This window comes from Musca domestica, unplaced genomic scaffold, assembly GCF_030504385.1.
Source record: "Musca domestica strain aabys unplaced genomic scaffold, Musca_domestica.polishedcontigs.V.1.1 74, whole genome shotgun sequence".
In the NCBI taxonomy this organism is placed as follows: Eukaryota; Metazoa; Arthropoda; class Insecta; order Diptera; family Muscidae; genus Musca; species Musca domestica.
This window is the reverse complement of record NW_026712391.1, coordinates 1,166,803-1,185,383: the sequence shown is the minus strand read 5'-3', so window position 1 is coordinate 1,185,383 and position 18,581 is coordinate 1,166,803. Positions and strand designations below refer to the sequence as shown.

The window sequence follows — 18,581 nt, the reverse complement described above, 5'->3', positions numbered from 1 at the left end:
ACAAAAATATTACGATGTACCAAGTTTGGATACTCCCTTCGAGACGGACTGACGGACATTGTTAGACCGACTTCAAATGCCCTGGGTCTAAAACCGTTATTTCGACACATTTTAACCGTTTCTAATGATATATGCTATCTAGCCATATGGCTGAAGGTATAATAATGTGATGATCTGGTTTTCTATCACGTCTTTAGAATCTTTTAGTATTTTTAGTAACTTTATTATTTTTAAAAAAATATTTCAATTGTAATTTTTAGTTTTCCATTGGCTTTATACTTTTTCGATTTATACGTAAAATTAATTGAATTAAAAATGAAATTATTCGAATGCGAATACGTTACATCTTATTTACATCATTACATCAAATTTTCAAAGATCTCGCCTCATCGAACCCCGTCGTTTCTAGGTTATAACATTTTTTGATTATAATCAGTCATTGTTTTACTTTTTATGTATCAATAAATTTTAAAGCTGTTTCTTATTCTATTAATCTAAATATTTTGTATTTTTAAATTATGTATATTATTTATTTTTATATTTTAAAGTCATATATTTTATTAAATATTTACTAGACCAGCTAATTGAAGGCTTGTACATTTTTTTGATACCTATATTTCCAAATTCTACTTATCATTCTAATATTTTTAAAACTTTATCACTCCAAATCTTCCAAATACTCTTTACGATTTTGGCTTATAATGCGATCATACCAATCAGCGCTATTTTCAAATTTCAGAGATCTCCCCTTGGCTGCACCATAAAATTTGCCATCATTCTCAGAATCTTCAGATATTCTCAAAGTTTCCGGAGGCAGAGACTTCTCGGCATTATTTTCCTTGGATTTCACATATTTGTCAGTCGACGATGGTCCCAAATCGGGAGCATTTAATACCTTCTCTGAATTGTTTATTTTTCTCTCATCATACTTATTGTTGTTTTTGGTTTCTGCATTGTCATTTGATTCTTCTTTTTTCTTGGGATCTTCCTTATTCCCGATAGTATTCAGAGGCAATTCAAATGGCGCCTTGGGAAATTCCGGTGGTATAAATTCATTGAATGTTGCAAAACCTATGCCGGGTGATTTCTTCTTATCATTCGCCAAGAGCGGAGTTTCACCATTAATCACTTCCAGCACAGCCGGGTTGACAATAGCCTTTTCCAATTTTTCAGGATTTAAATCAATACCATGTTCGGCTTTAATGGGTTCCACCGGCAATAGCACTGATGTTAAATTCAGCTTCTCCTTCTCATCATAACGCACTTCAGGCTGCACCGACTCCGGTGGTTTTTCCATTAGAATATTTGGTTTCTTTGTTGGCCAATTATCTGCCCATTTTTCCTGCTCTCCAGGTTCGAAATTTTCCGTCTGACTTGAATAGCCCTGATCTTTGTCGGCCATAAAATGTGTTACCGTTACGCTGCCATCCGGCTTTACATAACCATATGAGCCTTTTATGCTGCCATTGCCGAAACGTTTTTCATCTCTGAATTGAATGTTGCCAGTGACTTTGTCGTGCACCTCAAAGCCAAAAGCATAGGTGTTGGGACCTGTGTGGAACAGAGAGAGATTGGTTTAGAAACACACTCTTGTTATTAAAAGCTTAGTTTAAAGCTCAGCTTAAAGCTTACCATAAATGTTGTGACGATAATACGATGTTACCGGACGTTTTTGTTCACTGCTAGTATTTTCAGTCTCAAGATGTTCCTCATGTTTTGCTGCTGTGTTTTGGACTGCTGCATTGCATAGTATTAGGCTTATGAGAAGAAACTGCAAAGAAAAGTTTTTGGAGGTATATGAAATATAAATGTTAATAAAAAATAAAGTCGATATCACAAATGAACCGGCACATTTGGGGTTTCTGCGTGTTGTTATGAAAAAGGTATAGTTTTTTTCAAAATTATAAATTTTTATACCCTACTTTTATACCCTTTTATACCATACCATATGGCAAGAGAGGGTATATATCATTTGATGCGACCAAAACGTGCCTCATCGAAATATCGATAAGACCTGGGGTCTAAGGTTAATTTGGTCCAAATCCGATTCAGGACATTTTGAGTCGATCTAGCGTGTCCGTCCGTCCGTCTGTCTGCTGGCTGGTGCGCACGATAACCCTCGAAGGGAGTATCCGAATTTGTCCAAACTTGGTACATCGTAAAATTATTATCAAATTTAGATTAAGCTCTGAGATGGACAATATTGGTCCACTTCTTCTGGTACCATCCTAATATTGGCATCAATGCTAGGTCAGGTGCAAAAGTAGACAATATCGGTCCACTCCGTCAATTACCTCCCCCACAAATAGTCAACATTTTGAATAATTATAACTCTAATAAAATGTGATGTAAGAGTCCGATTGTCTTCAGAATACACACATCACAATATGGAATATATCGAGCTACTCCTTCTGGTACCACAATATTTCCAATATCCATGAAATACGAAATTATTTCTACTAATACAAGATCTGCTGTGAAGATGGGTTATATCGGTCCACTCCTTATGTTACCTCCCCCTCAAAGGATCATCATTTTGAATATCTATGAAGCTCATAAAACACGAAATTAACATCCGATTCCATTCAGACTTGGTGCATCTCAATATTTCTATCAACACAAGATCTGTTATAAAGATGGTAGACATCGGACCATTTCTTCTGGTACCTCTACGGTTCAGGATCGAACTCTCTTCAAATTTCACACATTTTTGGTAAATGTTCAAACATTTTTGCTAAATGGGTTTTGCAAAACCCATAATTTTTATCTGTATTAGATGGAGTATGAAATGGGACCTCGGTACCTCACCAACAAGGGATTAAAAATTTGAATAACCAAAATGCTCATATAATGCCAAAAGAAAAATATTCAATCCGTTCTTAACTTCACTTGATCAGTAAAATAAGGGACCTCGCTCAAATTTTGAAATCCCTACAATAAACAATTGGACATATTGACATATATTGCGGGGTTTTGTTTGCGGAAAAGCCGCCATATTGCACTCACTTTATTTTATTGATTCATAAATCGGGTATGAATGATTGGTATTTAAAAAAGTTCACTGTATGTTTTTATGTTACTCCAGGATACACGAACCTTTCAAAAGTAAAACAACGAGCCAGCGACGCGTACTGAATCGGCTCATATAAAAAGAATCGATTGCCCGATATAGCACAGACTTAGTCCGTTTTTTTTTAATTTATATTTTTAAGTTTATTATATATTTATAGTTTTCTATCTTGACATTTATCTGAATTTGATAAACAATGATGTTCGAAGTTCTGAGCAATACGGGTAGGATACTTCCTTAGCCTTATAGGAGTAACATGACTTTTGCAGAAAATTTTCCGAAATTTCTCATTTAGTGAGAGTTATGGCTGTTCAAAATTATAACAATTTGTGCCTTAACCAAATGGACCGTTTGGACTATGGGCTTTTTGTCCCCACCACCATACAATGGAGGATAACTTAATAAAGTTCGTCATTCGGCAGCGACACCTCGAAATATTCATCTCCAGATTTTCGCTATTTTAAAGGTTTCTGCCGCAATTTCCAACCAAAATCAGCTGAAACTTTACGTTTGGGATTTTTTTTATAAAAATATTAGCTACAGGTCCATCAATTCGTATGGTCCCCACATAACGGTACCTTCCGATGTTCTGTAGTTTGAACACAATTTCTAATCAAATTAGCTGAAAGTTAACAATTGGGGTTCTCGATAGGTCTGTTCTGTCCTTCCAAAAATATGCGTTGTGCTATTTGGGAGGGTATACCCTCCACCATAGTATGGAGGGTATATTAAGTTTGTCATTCCGTTTGTAACACCTCAATATAGACATTTTAAAAAAAGTATATGTATTCTTGATCAGCATAAAATCCTGTCGATTTAGGGATGTCCGTCCGTCTGTGGAAATTACTCTAGCTTCCGAAGGAATTAAAGTAGATTGATAAAATTTTACTCAAATATATGTTATGTCTACAGGACTTTTGGTATTGAAAATGGGTCATGTAGGTCCACGTTTTGGTATAGCCCCCATATAACGGTACCTCCTAAGATAGAAAATTGTCTGTGCAGGTCCAGGTCTTCGTATAGACCCGGTACCTCCCGATATTCGGTACTTTGTTGATTTTAGCGACATTTTTCACCAAAATTCTTTCAAATTTGGTATTTGAAGTTCGTAATGGATACTACAACCTACGGCAGAAAATTATCTGTGCAGGTCCACGTCTTCGTATATCCCCAATATAACGGTACCTCCAGGTATTCGGTATTTTGATGAATTTAGCTACATTATTCACCGAATTTGTTTATTCAAGTTTCGCATTTGAGTATTGTAATGGTTCACGAAGAAAATTGCTTATGCAGGTCCACGTCGTCGTATAGACCCTAATATAACGGCTATATTCGGTATTTTTAAGATTTTTACAGAATTTTTAACGGATTTAATTTTTTTGAAAATTGTCAAAATCGTTCCAAATGGTGGAGGTTATTCAAAGATCGGCCCGGCCGCACTTACAGCTTTTTTACTTGTTTTTATTTTAATTTAATAGGATTGATATTCTAAGTTTACATATTCTACTTTTTTATTTTTCTTTTCAGAACATAGTGTTGGAGGGTGTAAAAAGTTCTGCCAGGGCCAAACTTAATGCCCTTTTTACTTCTTGTATTTTAATAATTTTTTTTTTTTCTCCAAAGGTCAACTAAAAACCATACAATTTTTTTTTTCGAAATTATAGCCGTTTGTGGAAGAGGCACCAAAAATGGTCAATATTCTCACTAGATCTCATATATATTGAGACTCTAACTTTTCAAATGTAATTTCTTCGAACTCAAAGTAATTTTGATAAAAATATTACTATGTGCAAAATTTGGAGCAAATCGGGCGCTCCCTTCGATATTGATCACACTTGTCAACCAGCCAGACACACAGCCGAGCAACGCTAGATGAACTTTGAAATGTCGGATTTCGCCAAAAAAGGAGCGTTATTTTAATGAGTCACATTTTGAATATACTAAGGAATATATTATTAAAATGCAAATTTGAATTATTATAGGATTTTGTATAATTTAAGAAAGGGTTAGGGATTTGAATTTGGATTAAAACCCCAAATTATTTTTTTCAGCCGTTTATCAGTTAAAGATTCCAATTCGCTTATACTTTGTATTATTTTTCTTTCATTTAATTAAAAATAATAATAATAACGATAGCAAATTTGAATGATCCAACTCGATTTGTTTCTCATAGCACATAATTAATTAATTCAATACATAATTATTGACATCGCCACACCTAATATAAGGCTTCTACGCTCACTCTTGTTTTTTCAGTCATTTTTAATATTTTTTATCAAAAATTATTTTTTCTCAAACACAATCTCTATTTATTTCGGATTTTATCAATAAACCACAACATTCTCATTACAACGTTAGACACAAAAATAAATTATAAAATCCATTAATTTCACTTTCATTGTCAAACAAATTTTGCTTAAATTTACTGCTCAATGACATCACAATGTCTTCCCCAAACTAGCTGAACAAACTTACTCGCAAACCGATCGGCAAATGCTCAAAACGATTCATTATTTGAATACAACAAAATTCCGTTCTGTGTTTCGAAAATTTCCCTTTAATTTCTTTGGCTTATTCACTCGATAACGTTTGAAATTAAACTGACAGCAATGAGGGCCAAACGATAGAATTCTACCCACACGCCAGTTACGCTTATCAAGAAAGTTTTTGTAAAAGCAAACAGTAGAAAAAAACACACGCGAATACTCAATTTTTGTGTTAGCTTGTAAATTGGCTGTGGCTGCGAGCTCGGGGTGGCGTAATAACTGCCATAATTTTTCGCACATTCTATGGCCGAAAAACAAAACAAAGTAAAAGACAATAGAAAAACAGCTAACGAATGATGACCGGCCGTTTCGAAAATTAATTATGAATTCTATACGAATTATTGAGCAATGGTAATTTAAGAATTAAATGCAAATTAATCGGGGGAAGACCAAAAGAATGTAAAGTTGTTAGATTTGAGGAAGAGGCATAGCCAAGATGGTAGCGATCGATTGCGTGTTTGCTGCTTGAGTCTTTTGTTCATTCGCAAGAAAAAAACGAATACTTTACACATAGAACAATTATAATTTGTGGATAATATTACAAATTTGTTAATATTAATGTAAAACATTTTTTATTATTAGAACAGTGTTGGAATGTTTGTTTTTTTTTTTTTATTGTATGTTTTATTGCGAAATTGTTGTTTTTATAAAAACAACATTTGTTTATTACTAGAGAAAGATGGCAATGTTTACCAGTGGGTAAGGCAGGGAATACCTAGGTTTCGGAAAGAACAACAACAATAATTATATTAAACCTGACGATTTTGCAACAACAAAATACCACTGTATGCCGAACAAACATGCCAGCACTGTTATATTAATAGACAAGACACGGTCGACGAAGGGGTTTTGGCAGTTAATGTAAAATGGAAGCGTAAGAAGTGGAGAGAGATGAAAATGTTTATAAGTGCGCTTGTAAGATTTAGATTTTAGTTTCATTTAATTCTTTGGTTCCTCTTCTATTGAGCCTACAATCTCGTCGCTTGGGTAAAAAAGGTTTTGTCATAGGAGTTATTTTTAAAATAACTCCAGGGCAGAATATCGCAGACAAAAAACAAGGGAGCTGATGTGGATTGGTTGTTTTTTCCGAAACCTAGGTATTCCCTGCCTTACCCTTTGGTAAACATTACCATATTTCTCCACTAATAAACAAATGTTATTTTTATAAAAACAACAATAATGGGATTAAACCTGACAACAGGTTTAAAAAATATTTTATTATTATTATATTTATTTATTATTATTATTATTTATTACTAGCTGGCCCGGTCCGCGTTGCCGGCCCGTAGTTTTTGTTTATTATGCATATTTTTAAAAGCATAATTATTCACAGATATGACTGATGTAAGGGGTTGCGTACTGGTCGATTAAAAGTGTTTTAAAATATCTGTACCCATTTATAAGCCGTGGACTTCAATATTTAAACCGTGTGCTTCAAATGTGTGGATGTGCTATACAAATCTATTAAAAAGTATATATGAATCTTATCCCCATGTAAGGGATCAAATTAATTTTTAGTATGGTAAAAATCGTAGCAAAATTTTACAGTCAAATGAGAAGCAATTTGGAATTTACTGTATTTTGTACACCTCATAATTGAGGGCTGAATGATTTAAGAATAGGCAAAGTTAATTACTTTTTTAAACCCATTAGCACCTTAGATTGTGCATTAGAGTCCTCATAAGTCCCCCTAACCATGTCGGTCTGTTTGTCCGCCAAAAGGTGGACTTGAGGGTATACTATTGCATGGAGAAAATTCTAAAATTTGTGAATATGTTGACATTTTGTGTAAGATTTTCACCCCCCGAATACACATTTTTAGCCAAATCCTTTGAAATATGGTAAAATCAGGAGGTACCTTTATATGGGCACTACTCCGAAACATCGACCTACTTTGAAAACTTTCTTCTACCCCTTATAATCCAATATGGCAAATAGAGGCCAACTCAAAATTATAGGTATTTCACACCCATTACCGTAAGATGGGAATTTTTTTATTTTCCATTTAAATTGTAAATTGGAGACCCCATAAAGTCCATATTTTTAATCATAGTATAATTCAATGTCGATTCAACAAATATTCGGTCCCGTACTACTTTCTTATATTTGTAATTTGTTCATGTTCCCACAATTTATTTCATATAGATGTACATTCCAAATCTACGTTCCCAACCAATATTCTCTTGGGAGTTACAAATTCAATAGAATACAAAATTTTCCTTTCTGACCACACATTAGGTGTGAAAGTGGACTTGGGGATACTCCAATGTGGAGACTTTACTTAAATAATTCCTATGTGGCAATTATCTGTATGATGGTTCCCTTCCCCAGGGTAGCATAACAAAATTTTTTAGCCAAATCAATTGATGAATGTGTTCAAGACCAATATGGGCCCTACTCTGAAAATTTCAAATTTTATGCGAAGAGGTTCTGTACCCCCTTAGACACAAAGATGCCTAATAAGGGCCAAAAAATAAAAAGGGACTAAGACCCCAAAAATAGCTTGAATCATACGATGGTTATATAAATATAAAATCGGGTTGTACCCTTATCCGTGAGTTATGATCTATATCATGACCTGCAAAAGCGATTTAAGGTATCTTGAATGTTTGGGAAGAATTTCTGGGAGGATAGAAATCCTTTTCTTAATAAAAGTCCCATTCGCTCTACTATTTTGCACCTTTTATATTTGGTATTTTCCTGATTGTACTCCCAAAGAATTTTGCATTTTGAGCTCTCATTGGACGGATTATTGTCACATAAAAAAGGCATGTTCACGCTTTGAGATGAGGCCCATTAGGCTTTTTCGGTCATTTTTGATTATTTAAATGTGTTCGCATCTTCCAGCTGAACCACGATATAGGCCCTGGAGTTGAAAGGTAGATGTCAGTTTACATTCTATTTCGCACTTATTTTGGTGAAAAATTGTATAGTGAAAAATTATTCTTCATTTTGTTTACAAAAAATCAATTGAATTCAATATGATAATGCAAATTGAAAAAAAAAAATTGACAAAAAAAGAATAACAAATTGTAAAAATATTCAACTTGTTAGCCGATTTTTTACAGCAAATGTTTAAAGGTCCTTACAAAGTTTGTCAATAGAATGTACTATTACTTTAAAAATCGATTCCATTGAAAAAAAATTTTTTTTTCGATTTTTTCCCGATTTCAGAATTTGTGCAATGAGATCTCTTTTTCGTGAGTTTTTGGCGATTTTGAAAAAGTAATTATCTTTTAACTTTGGTGTGACCGCGTTTAATTATTTCGATATCCTCTATTCCGTTTCGCCACCGCATAATTCGGTACTACACTTCCATGTAACCCGCCATCAATTTCAGTTCTCAAGAAATCAAGTCAATTAAATAAATTGGTATTAATATTCGAATTCAAAAATAAAATATAAAAAACACTACAAATGTACATTAGAAAAAAGTAAGTCAAAATGGAAAAAAATCATGCAAAATAAAACATTACTATTGTACAATTCAAAAGTCAAAATGAAAATGTTAATCTATCACATTTTTACGCGATTTTTTTGGATATTATCCTTTTCGGAAAAGAGACAATTCCGAATTTGTTTGAATCGTTAAAATCTGTCCAGCGGTTCTTAAGTTATAAGCGTAGTAACTAACACAACTTCCTTTTATATATATAGATTTATTTATTTTATTTATTTATTTATTATTATTTTTTTTTTTTTGAGAAAAAAAATTGGGAATAACTCTTTCCACCACCAATAAATGGGGTGGAGTATTAATTATACCCTCAGCCATATGGATATATCATGTGATACGGCCAAAACGTGCCTCATCGAAATAACGGTTTTAAACCCTGGGTCTTTTTGGACCAAATCTGTTTCAGGACATTTGGAGTCGATCTAGCGATGTCCGTCTGTTAATTTGTCCATCTGTCTGGCTGGTGAGCACGATTTGATCCTATCTTATTATTACGTCGTAATAATATTATCAAACTTAGATCGAGTTTAGAGATGGGCAATATCGGTCTACTCTTTCTCGTAACTACCCCACAAAGGTCGAAATCCTCAAAAAAATATTTTACTGCACAGAATTTTGCTCCAACTTTGCAAATCTTAATACTTCAATCAGCGACAGGTGAGGTGCGAAAATGGACAATATCGGCCTACTCCTTCTGGTACCTCCCACACAAAACGTCAACATTTCGAATTATTATAACTTTTACAGAATGTTATGTAAGAGTCCGATTGTTTTCAAACATTACAATATTTTTATTAACCCTAGGTCTGGTATGAAGATGGAATATATTCGTCCATATATTATTAATATTTCTATTGGGGGGAGTTACCCCACCACAAAGGGTCAAATTTTTGAATATTCATGAAGCTCAACAAATGTGAAATAAACATCCGATTCCATTCAGACTTGGTACATATCAATATTTTTATAAACACAAGAAAAGTTATAAATATTCTGGAGATCGGGCCATTCTTTCTGGTACCTCCCTCACTATGGTTCAAAATTTTGAATATCCATGAAGTTCATAAAACGCTAAATTAACATTCGATTCCATTCAGACTTGGTACATCTTAATATTTCTATCAACACAAGCTATGTTATAAAGATTGTAGAGATCGGACCATTCCTTCCTCCTCCCTCCCCCACAAAGGGCTCAATTTTTTAATAACCCATACGATCATAAAATCCGAATTAACCATCAAGTTTTCTTCATATTTCACACATTCCATTATTTCTACCAACACATGACATGCTAGGAAAATTGGATATATCTGTACACTCTTTCCGATACCTCCCCCACAAACGGCCAGAATTTGGAATAGCCATGAAATTCATAAAACGTCTGTCCGTCTGTGGAAATCACTCAAGCTTCCGAACGAATTGTTTCAAAATTGGTATTTACAGTTCGTAATAGATACTACGGCTTAAGACAGAAAATGAGCCATGTAGGTCCACGTCTTCGTATAGCCCCAATTCGTATACCGACATTATTTACCGAATTTTTTTCAAATTTGGTATTTGAAGTTCGTAATGCATACTACAGCATAAAACAGAAAATGGGTCATGTAGGTCCACGTCTTCGTATAACCCTCATATAACGGTACCACCCGATATTGGGTATTTTGATGATTTTAGCGACATTATTTACCGGAATTGTTTCAAAATTGGTATTTGAAGTTCGTAATAGATACTACAGCATAAAACAGAAAATGGGTCATGTAGGTCCACGTCTTCGTATAGCCCCCATATAACGGTACCACCCGATATTCAGTATTTTGATGATTTTAGAGACATTATTTTCCGGAATTTTTTCAAATTGCGCAGTTGAAGTTCGTAATGGATATTATACCCTATGTCAGAAAATTGTCTGTGCGGGTTCACGTCTTCGTTTAGCCCCCATATAACGGAACCCCCGATATTCGGTATTTTGATGATTTTAGTTACATTATAAACAGATTTTTTTAAAGTTTCGCATTTGAATATTGTAATAGCTTGTGACAAAGGTTGCCTATGCAGGTCCATGTCGTCTTAAAGACCCTAATATACGGCTACATTCGCTACTTTAAAGAATTTAAGAGAATTTTTAAAGGATTTTATTTTTTTGAAAATTGCCAAATTTGTACCAAATGGTGGAGGGTACTCAAAGTTCGCCACGGCCGAACTTAAAGCTTTTTTACTTGTTTTTTATTAATGTTTTTTTTTTTTTTTTTTTTTTTTTGATAAAAATAGTTTAGATTTAATTCCTGCAGGGCATATTATTTAACCATATATTTTACAATAAATTAAATTGTCTTGCAGAGACTTTTCGCCTTTGCATATGACTGTCTGACTGAATTGAGTCCACATTATTTTGTGTAGAACCTACAATTTGTCACGATGTTTCTTCTGGAGCGTTTTAACAGTACTTCCCAAACTTAGAAAAAAATTAAATTTATTTTAGATAATATTTCATTTAAAGCGGATTTTCCTGCAATCTTCTTATATCTACAATATAAACTCTTTATGTATTTATTTTTAATTTTTATATTTTCTTTTTTATTTATTCTTGCAAGTTTGTATAACAATAATTCTTAAAAAACTACAACATGTATGTATGTTTATATACAATGAGAAAAATATTACAAACGTAAAACGTGATAGATTTCAAAAGCTTCAATATTATGTACAATGGACTGCATATAGAGGATAGGATGTTAGAATTTCAGAATGGAAATGAAAAAGAAACAAAAATGAGAATGGAAAAGAGTATTAAAGAGATTCATTAGATTATCACAATTTTTAAAACAAAATTCATAACAACTTTAAAATGGCACATCAAAGATAAAGGACTTGTTTTGATCCTGTCAGTCTAAAAACCGTTTTTTTTTTGGATATAAGAAATGATAAAAGGAAAGTATTTACACAAGGAAAGTAATGAAAGAAAAAATTTACTCAAGTCTAAGGAAGAATAGAAAAGAATAAAAATTTAAGCGCACAATAAAAAAATATTGAAATTTCAAAACACTTCAAAAATGATTTCCATTCAAAAAAACCCTGATTTGTTTTAAATTCCAATATTTCATGAAAATAAACTTATTTTTATAAAAAAAACAAAAGGTAACTAAAAAATATAACATTTTGTGTCTTGTGTCATCCTAGCAACTGATTAAATGGTTTTGTTGGTTTTCTGCCAGCCAGAATCTAGTTCTCTTCAAATCCCTGACTATAATTCTTTTCTAGATCGAAATCGGTCTTATTGCATACATATTTTTTTCTCTCTAATAATGATGATGAAGAGCTGGAGCAGCATGTATGGCATGAATGGCATGCACGGGAGCAGCATGTACAGCTGGAGCACTCTTGTGTACAACGGCATTGAAACCACTGTGCTTATCCGATGTATAGTGAACGGTACGCACCGAACCGTCAGGTTCCACCAAGGAGTATTCACCCTTTACCACATCTCCATCACGTTCCTCGGCCTGGGATTTGATGTCACCGGTGTGGGTGTCTTTAACGCCATAGTGGAAAGAGTATTTTGGGTAGGCCTAAGAGAGAAGAAAACAATTTTTGAAGGATCTACATTATATTGGAAAGTGTATGGTTTCTTACCACCGGTTCATGTTCATGACCATGCACAGCATGTGCAATAATGGGTGCGGCATGAATCAATTGTCCATGACCATAGTGACCCAATTCAATGGGAATGGCATGGGCGGCAGCAATGAGGAAAGCAATAGCAAGAATGAACTGAAATCGAGAGAATATAGATACAATGAAACAATTTTTAAGATAATTTGAATTTCTTATTTAATTTTAATTAAGAAATACTGTAACTTTCGAAATTCCTCAAAGATTTTAAATTTTTATTATAAAAATTCTAGTATATATAATCGACAATTACCAGTACTAGTTTTAGAATCTGGAATATATATCAATTTTAGGACTAAGTTTTTTCTATCGATGCTCAGAAAATCAGGGACATAATTTGGTAGGAAATGTTAATATTCAGAATGGTCAGATTGTACTGTATAGTAACTTCACTAAGAACTATTTGGATTTATATTGCCAAGAGTTGTTAAAGCACCACTTTTCTTTTGCAGTGCATCGACAATTTTGAACTTGCAGCATTATTAAGAAAATATCTAGCCAGCGCCATCTATATGCCAAGACATAGACGTTTTCTGTTATTGGAGGAACTCTGCTATTTAAAACATCAAACTTTATAAAAATTGCTAAGAACCAGTAACAGATTGAAAAATATATATATCAATATAGAGGACTAAATATTTTCTATCGATTGTCGAAAAATCAGAGAAATAATATGGTAAGAAGTGTGAATATTCAGAATACACAGATTATGCTGTCTTTATTTCTTAAATAATCAAGCTACTTTATAGCCCATCTTTTCCTTTCCCTTGTCCTTGTTCATTAATATGGTATTTGGTATATTATTCCACTTTTGGTTTTACTACAAAACAAGCCTTGAAAATTTCCGAAGATTTTTTTTTTAAATATTCGTAAAAATGATATACTTTAATAAGTTCAATTTGGGTATCTGATACATCATCCAAAAGGACCATTGCCTATAGTTTTTATGCGCCACTTTTATTTTGCAGTGCAATAGAAAATATTTTGAAATTCCAGCTCTAGAGATTAATGCATTATCAAGACAATGTAGAGCCAGCGCCATCTATGTATCAAGAAATTGAAGTTTACTATTATTGTATCAATCAATATTGCAGGATCTTCGACACACCGTTATTGCAGAAAACCACTGTTAGAATACTGAAATATATATTCGGATCCCTGATAACCTTCAATGTTTTGTTCAAAAAATTGTCATTCGAAATATCAGCTAAAACATTTCAGAATTTCTGATTTATTAGTTCCACAATAGCTAAAGAATTCCATCTACATGTGATTTTTTTAAATTTACTTTTTTTGTTTGTATTTAAAAGACGTCAAAACAACAATTGAAGAAGACCCAGCAGGTGCACCAAAAACGAAATTATTATGGTATTTGCTGTTATTTCAATCTTTGCTCCCTTTGAGAATTAGTTGAGCCTCTAGCTCAAGCCATTAACATAACATTTCGCGAGCGCCATCTTTATGTAAATTTTTCTTTTTCATTTCAGGGCAGTTTGGATGAAAACTAATACAAAACTTCGAGATCGAAGGCTTAGGTAATTGTTATATGACATTTATTTCAATTGTTTGAATTTTTTGTTCCCTTCTAAATTTATTGTGAAGAAATTTCCATTTACAATACCTTCCACTATATGTCACAAAAAATCATTGGAATTAGTTATACAGAATTTCATTTTCACGCCACAAACTCAAAATTTTCCCTCTTTATGCCCTCTTTATGTTATGTTATCTTTTTATTTTATTTCAATACAATATGGATAAAAAATAATTCAAAACTTTGGGACTCACGGCCAATAGAAATTAGTAAATTGTATTTATTTCCTATAGATCATAAATGGATCTTTTGTATCCTTCTAAATTTGTTGTGAAGAACTACCTCGCTCCCTAACTCCCAAGACAGTAACAATAAACCAATGTGCATTTTTTCTGAAAAAGTTTTTTTTTATAATACCTCATACAATTAAATTTCCAGCTCAAGCCACTAACTTATATGTTGAGCGCCCTCTATTTGTTATGTTTTTGAAAAAAGTATAAAAAACTTCGACACCCATGGCTAATGGAAATAATTTTAGTTTTAATAGATCTAATTTGGAACTTTGGTAGAATTTTTATTACAATACATCGAATAATATGACTTTTTCTAATGACTCAAATTTAAGATTTTACGCGTTCCCTCTATATGTGACAATATATGTTTTTCTTATTTCAATACATGTGTATGGATTTTCTTCTGATGCATTTTTCTTTGGAATCTAATGGAAATTAGTATACGGTATTAAGTTTCAATAGATCTTACTTGGATCTTTTGTATTCCTGTTAATTTGTTGTAAAAATAAAAGTAGATTTCTAGGTCAATACACAAACTTGATATTGTTCGAGCTCCCTCTATATGTCACAAGATATTCTTCTTATATCGTTACAATATAGATCAAAATGTACCCTTGTGAAGTTGTTTTAAAGAAATGTTCGTTTGCAATACATGATACAATTAGAGTTCTAGCTCTAGAAACTAACGTAATTTTCTTCGTGAGCCCCCTGTATTTTAAGTTTTTTTTTTTGTTTGTTTCAGTGGAATATGGATGAAACGTTTAAAAAACTTCAGAACCCAGGTCTAGTAGAAATTAGTATACGGAATTTATTTTCAGAATATCTTATTTGAGTCTTCGGTATTCCCGATAATTTGAAAGGAATATGAATATAATTCCAGTTCTAGCTCAAATCTCCAACTTGATCATTTCGAGCTCACAAGACAGACAGCAAAGACATATAATATAATAATATGGGACATTTCATTGTTGCTTACATTCAATAGATGGCGTTGGTAGTAGGAAAATATATTATGTCACCACATTATGTTATAATCTAACAGACCTGACATTTTTATAGGAGATTTATTGATTTTTATCGATTCAATGTACAAGAAAATGTTCTGGAATATATTTTTGAGTCTACCTCTATTCTTTCTGACGTTTTTCTTTGTGGGTCTCCGGCATTTTGTACGATTTATTTATAACATATTTCTCTAATATTTTTAATGCATTTTTATAATGTCGTTGACCAGATAGAAAAATTATACGATAATGTGCATTTTGTTCCTCTTTATGGCTTTATGCCTTTGAACTAAGACATAAAATATAATAAATGGTAGATGGCGTTGATAGTATGAGGAGACGCTTTTATAGGTTTTTACCTCAGCTTATCGATTCAAAGTTCAAGTATTCGTCTATAATTTCTTATGCTTTTCTTTAGGTTTCTATCTTATGTTATCATATCATTAGCCATCTATGGCCTGATAGTAAAACTAAACTGCATTATGGATTTTATTACATTTGTAGTGTCCTTCGTTTAGCGAACGCATCTTTTCGTGAAAGCACGCCCCGACAAGACATCGAATTATTTAACACGCATTTAATATTTCAGATTGCAAACCGGCATTTAATATTTGACATTGCTACCCGTAATGTAGTAAACGTCATCTATACTTCGCATTGCAGCTGACGTGGTACATACGTACTTTGTTCGAGTAGTCGTTGAATTCGACAATAAGAAAGATATCCCATGTCCTTGAACACAAATTTTACCGGGCTACACTTTCATATGATTTTATATGAGTCTATATTATCCCTCCTTGGATATTTAGGGAAATATATCTCTATAAAGGCAGTATCGATGATATTTTTCCTATTTTGTTATTTAATTAAGGGTTCTTTTGCTCCACTTGTGGTATTATTCAAACTTTCAAAAGCATTTTCGCTTCGTCTGGGCATTAATGATTTGCATGACAGTCAGAGAGTCAACCTCTCATCATCTCACCATTTTTATACAAAACAGATAATGACTATATAATTGTCTAAACCCAGACATATAGAGTGAAACCAGGATTTTATATGGGGATCAAAACTGGTTCAGAAATAACTTGAAATTCATTCTAGAAGAGAACGTATTGTAAAACGAAGTAATCGATATTGCACCATATATTACATCGAACGCCATCTTTCTCTCAATTTATATAGAGTGTACTGCATTGAGAGCGCGTATTACAGTGCATACTTTGGGGCGCAAAATGGAAATAACCCCTTTAACAGTGACATTTGATCTCTAGTATCAAAACTGTAGAACTACCACATTAGTACCAAACACGGACAACTAGATGGCTCTCAAATGCCGGGCCAAACTCAGTGGACTTATTCCGCTGCTTTATCCAAGTAAGCTGCTGTTATTTTCGAATAATTCGTAAGCACAAAAAATTCGTTTAGTACGCAATTTTTTTAGTATTTCGTCCTCCTTATCCTTTAAGGACATTTATATTTTTGATTTTTTGTTAAGCACAATATTTTCAAAAATCACACGTTTTAAAACTTTTATGATTTTAATTATACCTTCATTTTTGTTTTAATATTTTATATTGCACTGATTTAATGGAACTCAAAAACTGTAATTTTAAAAAAACACAAAATATTATTTTTAAATATTTTTATGCGAAACGTTTCTTAAATACTTTTTTTCTGAAATGTGGTATTGACCGACTGATGGCAAATGCTGAACTGTTATAATTTTCAAATGACCAAAACACTTTATATACAAAAATTCCTACCATACCGTTACCATAGACTGTAAGGCAAATACCACCCAAGGATGTTGTTGTTGTTGTTGTCTTCGCTTTAGCTACTGTAACTTCAATTTCTGTTTAGTGCAACATCTAATTCAACTGATGCTGGAGTACGAAAAAAGAAGTCGACGAAAACCTTCATAGTAAATCAAACTTTTGATATGATACGAAACAGTGGTGCAATTTTCTAATTTATGAAAATTCGACGTTGACAATTCACTGGTCATTTCATACACAACTGTCCACCGCGCCATCAAAGCCATGCCCACTGTCAATTGGAGCATATGCACAACAGAAGAAAAAAACACCACACATAGTAATATGCAGATACACCGAACGAGACAGAGAGACATGGACAACCCACTAATTCCATCAATGTGTAGAAATCTTTCATGTGAAAACTAAATTACGCCTCGCCTTCTCGTTAAGTGCCGCCAAAGTTTTGAGTACCTGCAACAGATATTCTGTTGCAACATAATCTAGACATGTTTTAGCATGTGAAATCATATCGCGCGGATGAAAGGTTTGCGCAAAGAAATGTTTAACAATTTGTTGAGACGGAGCAAAAACAAAAACGCGAGTTAAATAAAAGTCATGATAAAAATGCACTCGAGTGTAACAAATGACATCCGGAAGGTGACATAGATATGCGTTTAAAACAAGGTAAAACCTTAATGTATCGCATTTCCAAAAGTCAAATGAATTACATTGTTTTAGAGCCGGAGTTGCCGTTTATTGTATTTTCGCAGGAAAATGGAAGATGAAATTAAAAGAAGAAGCTAGGTAAAAGTGGAAAGGATTAGAAAAATATCTTACCATCCTAATATCCACTCCAAAAAAACTATTTAATATAACCTCAATATTTGTAAAGAGTTATTAATGAAAAATACCTACATCAATGCAATATCCACAAAATTTGATCCAAATGCATGGAAAATAAGTAAACTAGTATCAGTCGGTCTTGCCGACAGATGTATACCCCCAGCCTGACTTATGATTATTCAAACTGTTGAACCTTTTTGGGGGAGGTTCCGAAGCAGTTGACCAATTCATGTTTGACGTGACAGATTTGGATTACTTTCTGTAATTTATATGAGGTACGTTCAAATTTTGGAAAAATGTGGAAATATGCGTGAGGTAACAAATATAGCGGATCGAAGTATTCCATTTTCATACTTCATCTAATACAGAAAGAAAATTTCAAAAAAGTTCAAAATTTAAATGAAT

General features: G+C 33.0%; 2 protein-coding genes across 2 annotated transcripts; both read right to left on the bottom strand.

Moving 5' to 3' along the window:
* Window positions 1–642: 642 nt before the first annotated feature.
* Window positions 643–5,702, bottom strand: LOC101899651 (uncharacterized). The gene is made up of 3 exons (XM_005187790.4): window positions 5,549–5,702; window positions 1,633–1,771; window positions 643–1,551 (listed from the first exon to the last, which is right to left on the bottom strand). The coding sequence occupies exons 1-3, from the start codon at window positions 5,582–5,584 to the stop codon at window positions 659–661; spliced, it is 1,068 nt and encodes a 355-aa protein (XP_005187847.1). The 5' UTR covers window positions 5,585–5,702; the 3' UTR covers window positions 643–658.
* Window positions 5,703–12,372: 6,670 nt separating this feature from the next.
* Window positions 12,373–13,526, bottom strand: LOC131806365 (cuticle protein 8-like). The gene is made up of 3 exons (XM_059130396.1): window positions 13,488–13,526; window positions 12,707–12,844; window positions 12,373–12,642 (listed from the first exon to the last, which is right to left on the bottom strand). The coding sequence occupies exons 1-3, from the start codon at window positions 13,524–13,526 to the stop codon at window positions 12,373–12,375; spliced, it is 447 nt and encodes a 148-aa protein (XP_058986379.1).
* Between the last annotated feature and the right edge of the window lie 5,055 nt (window positions 13,527–18,581).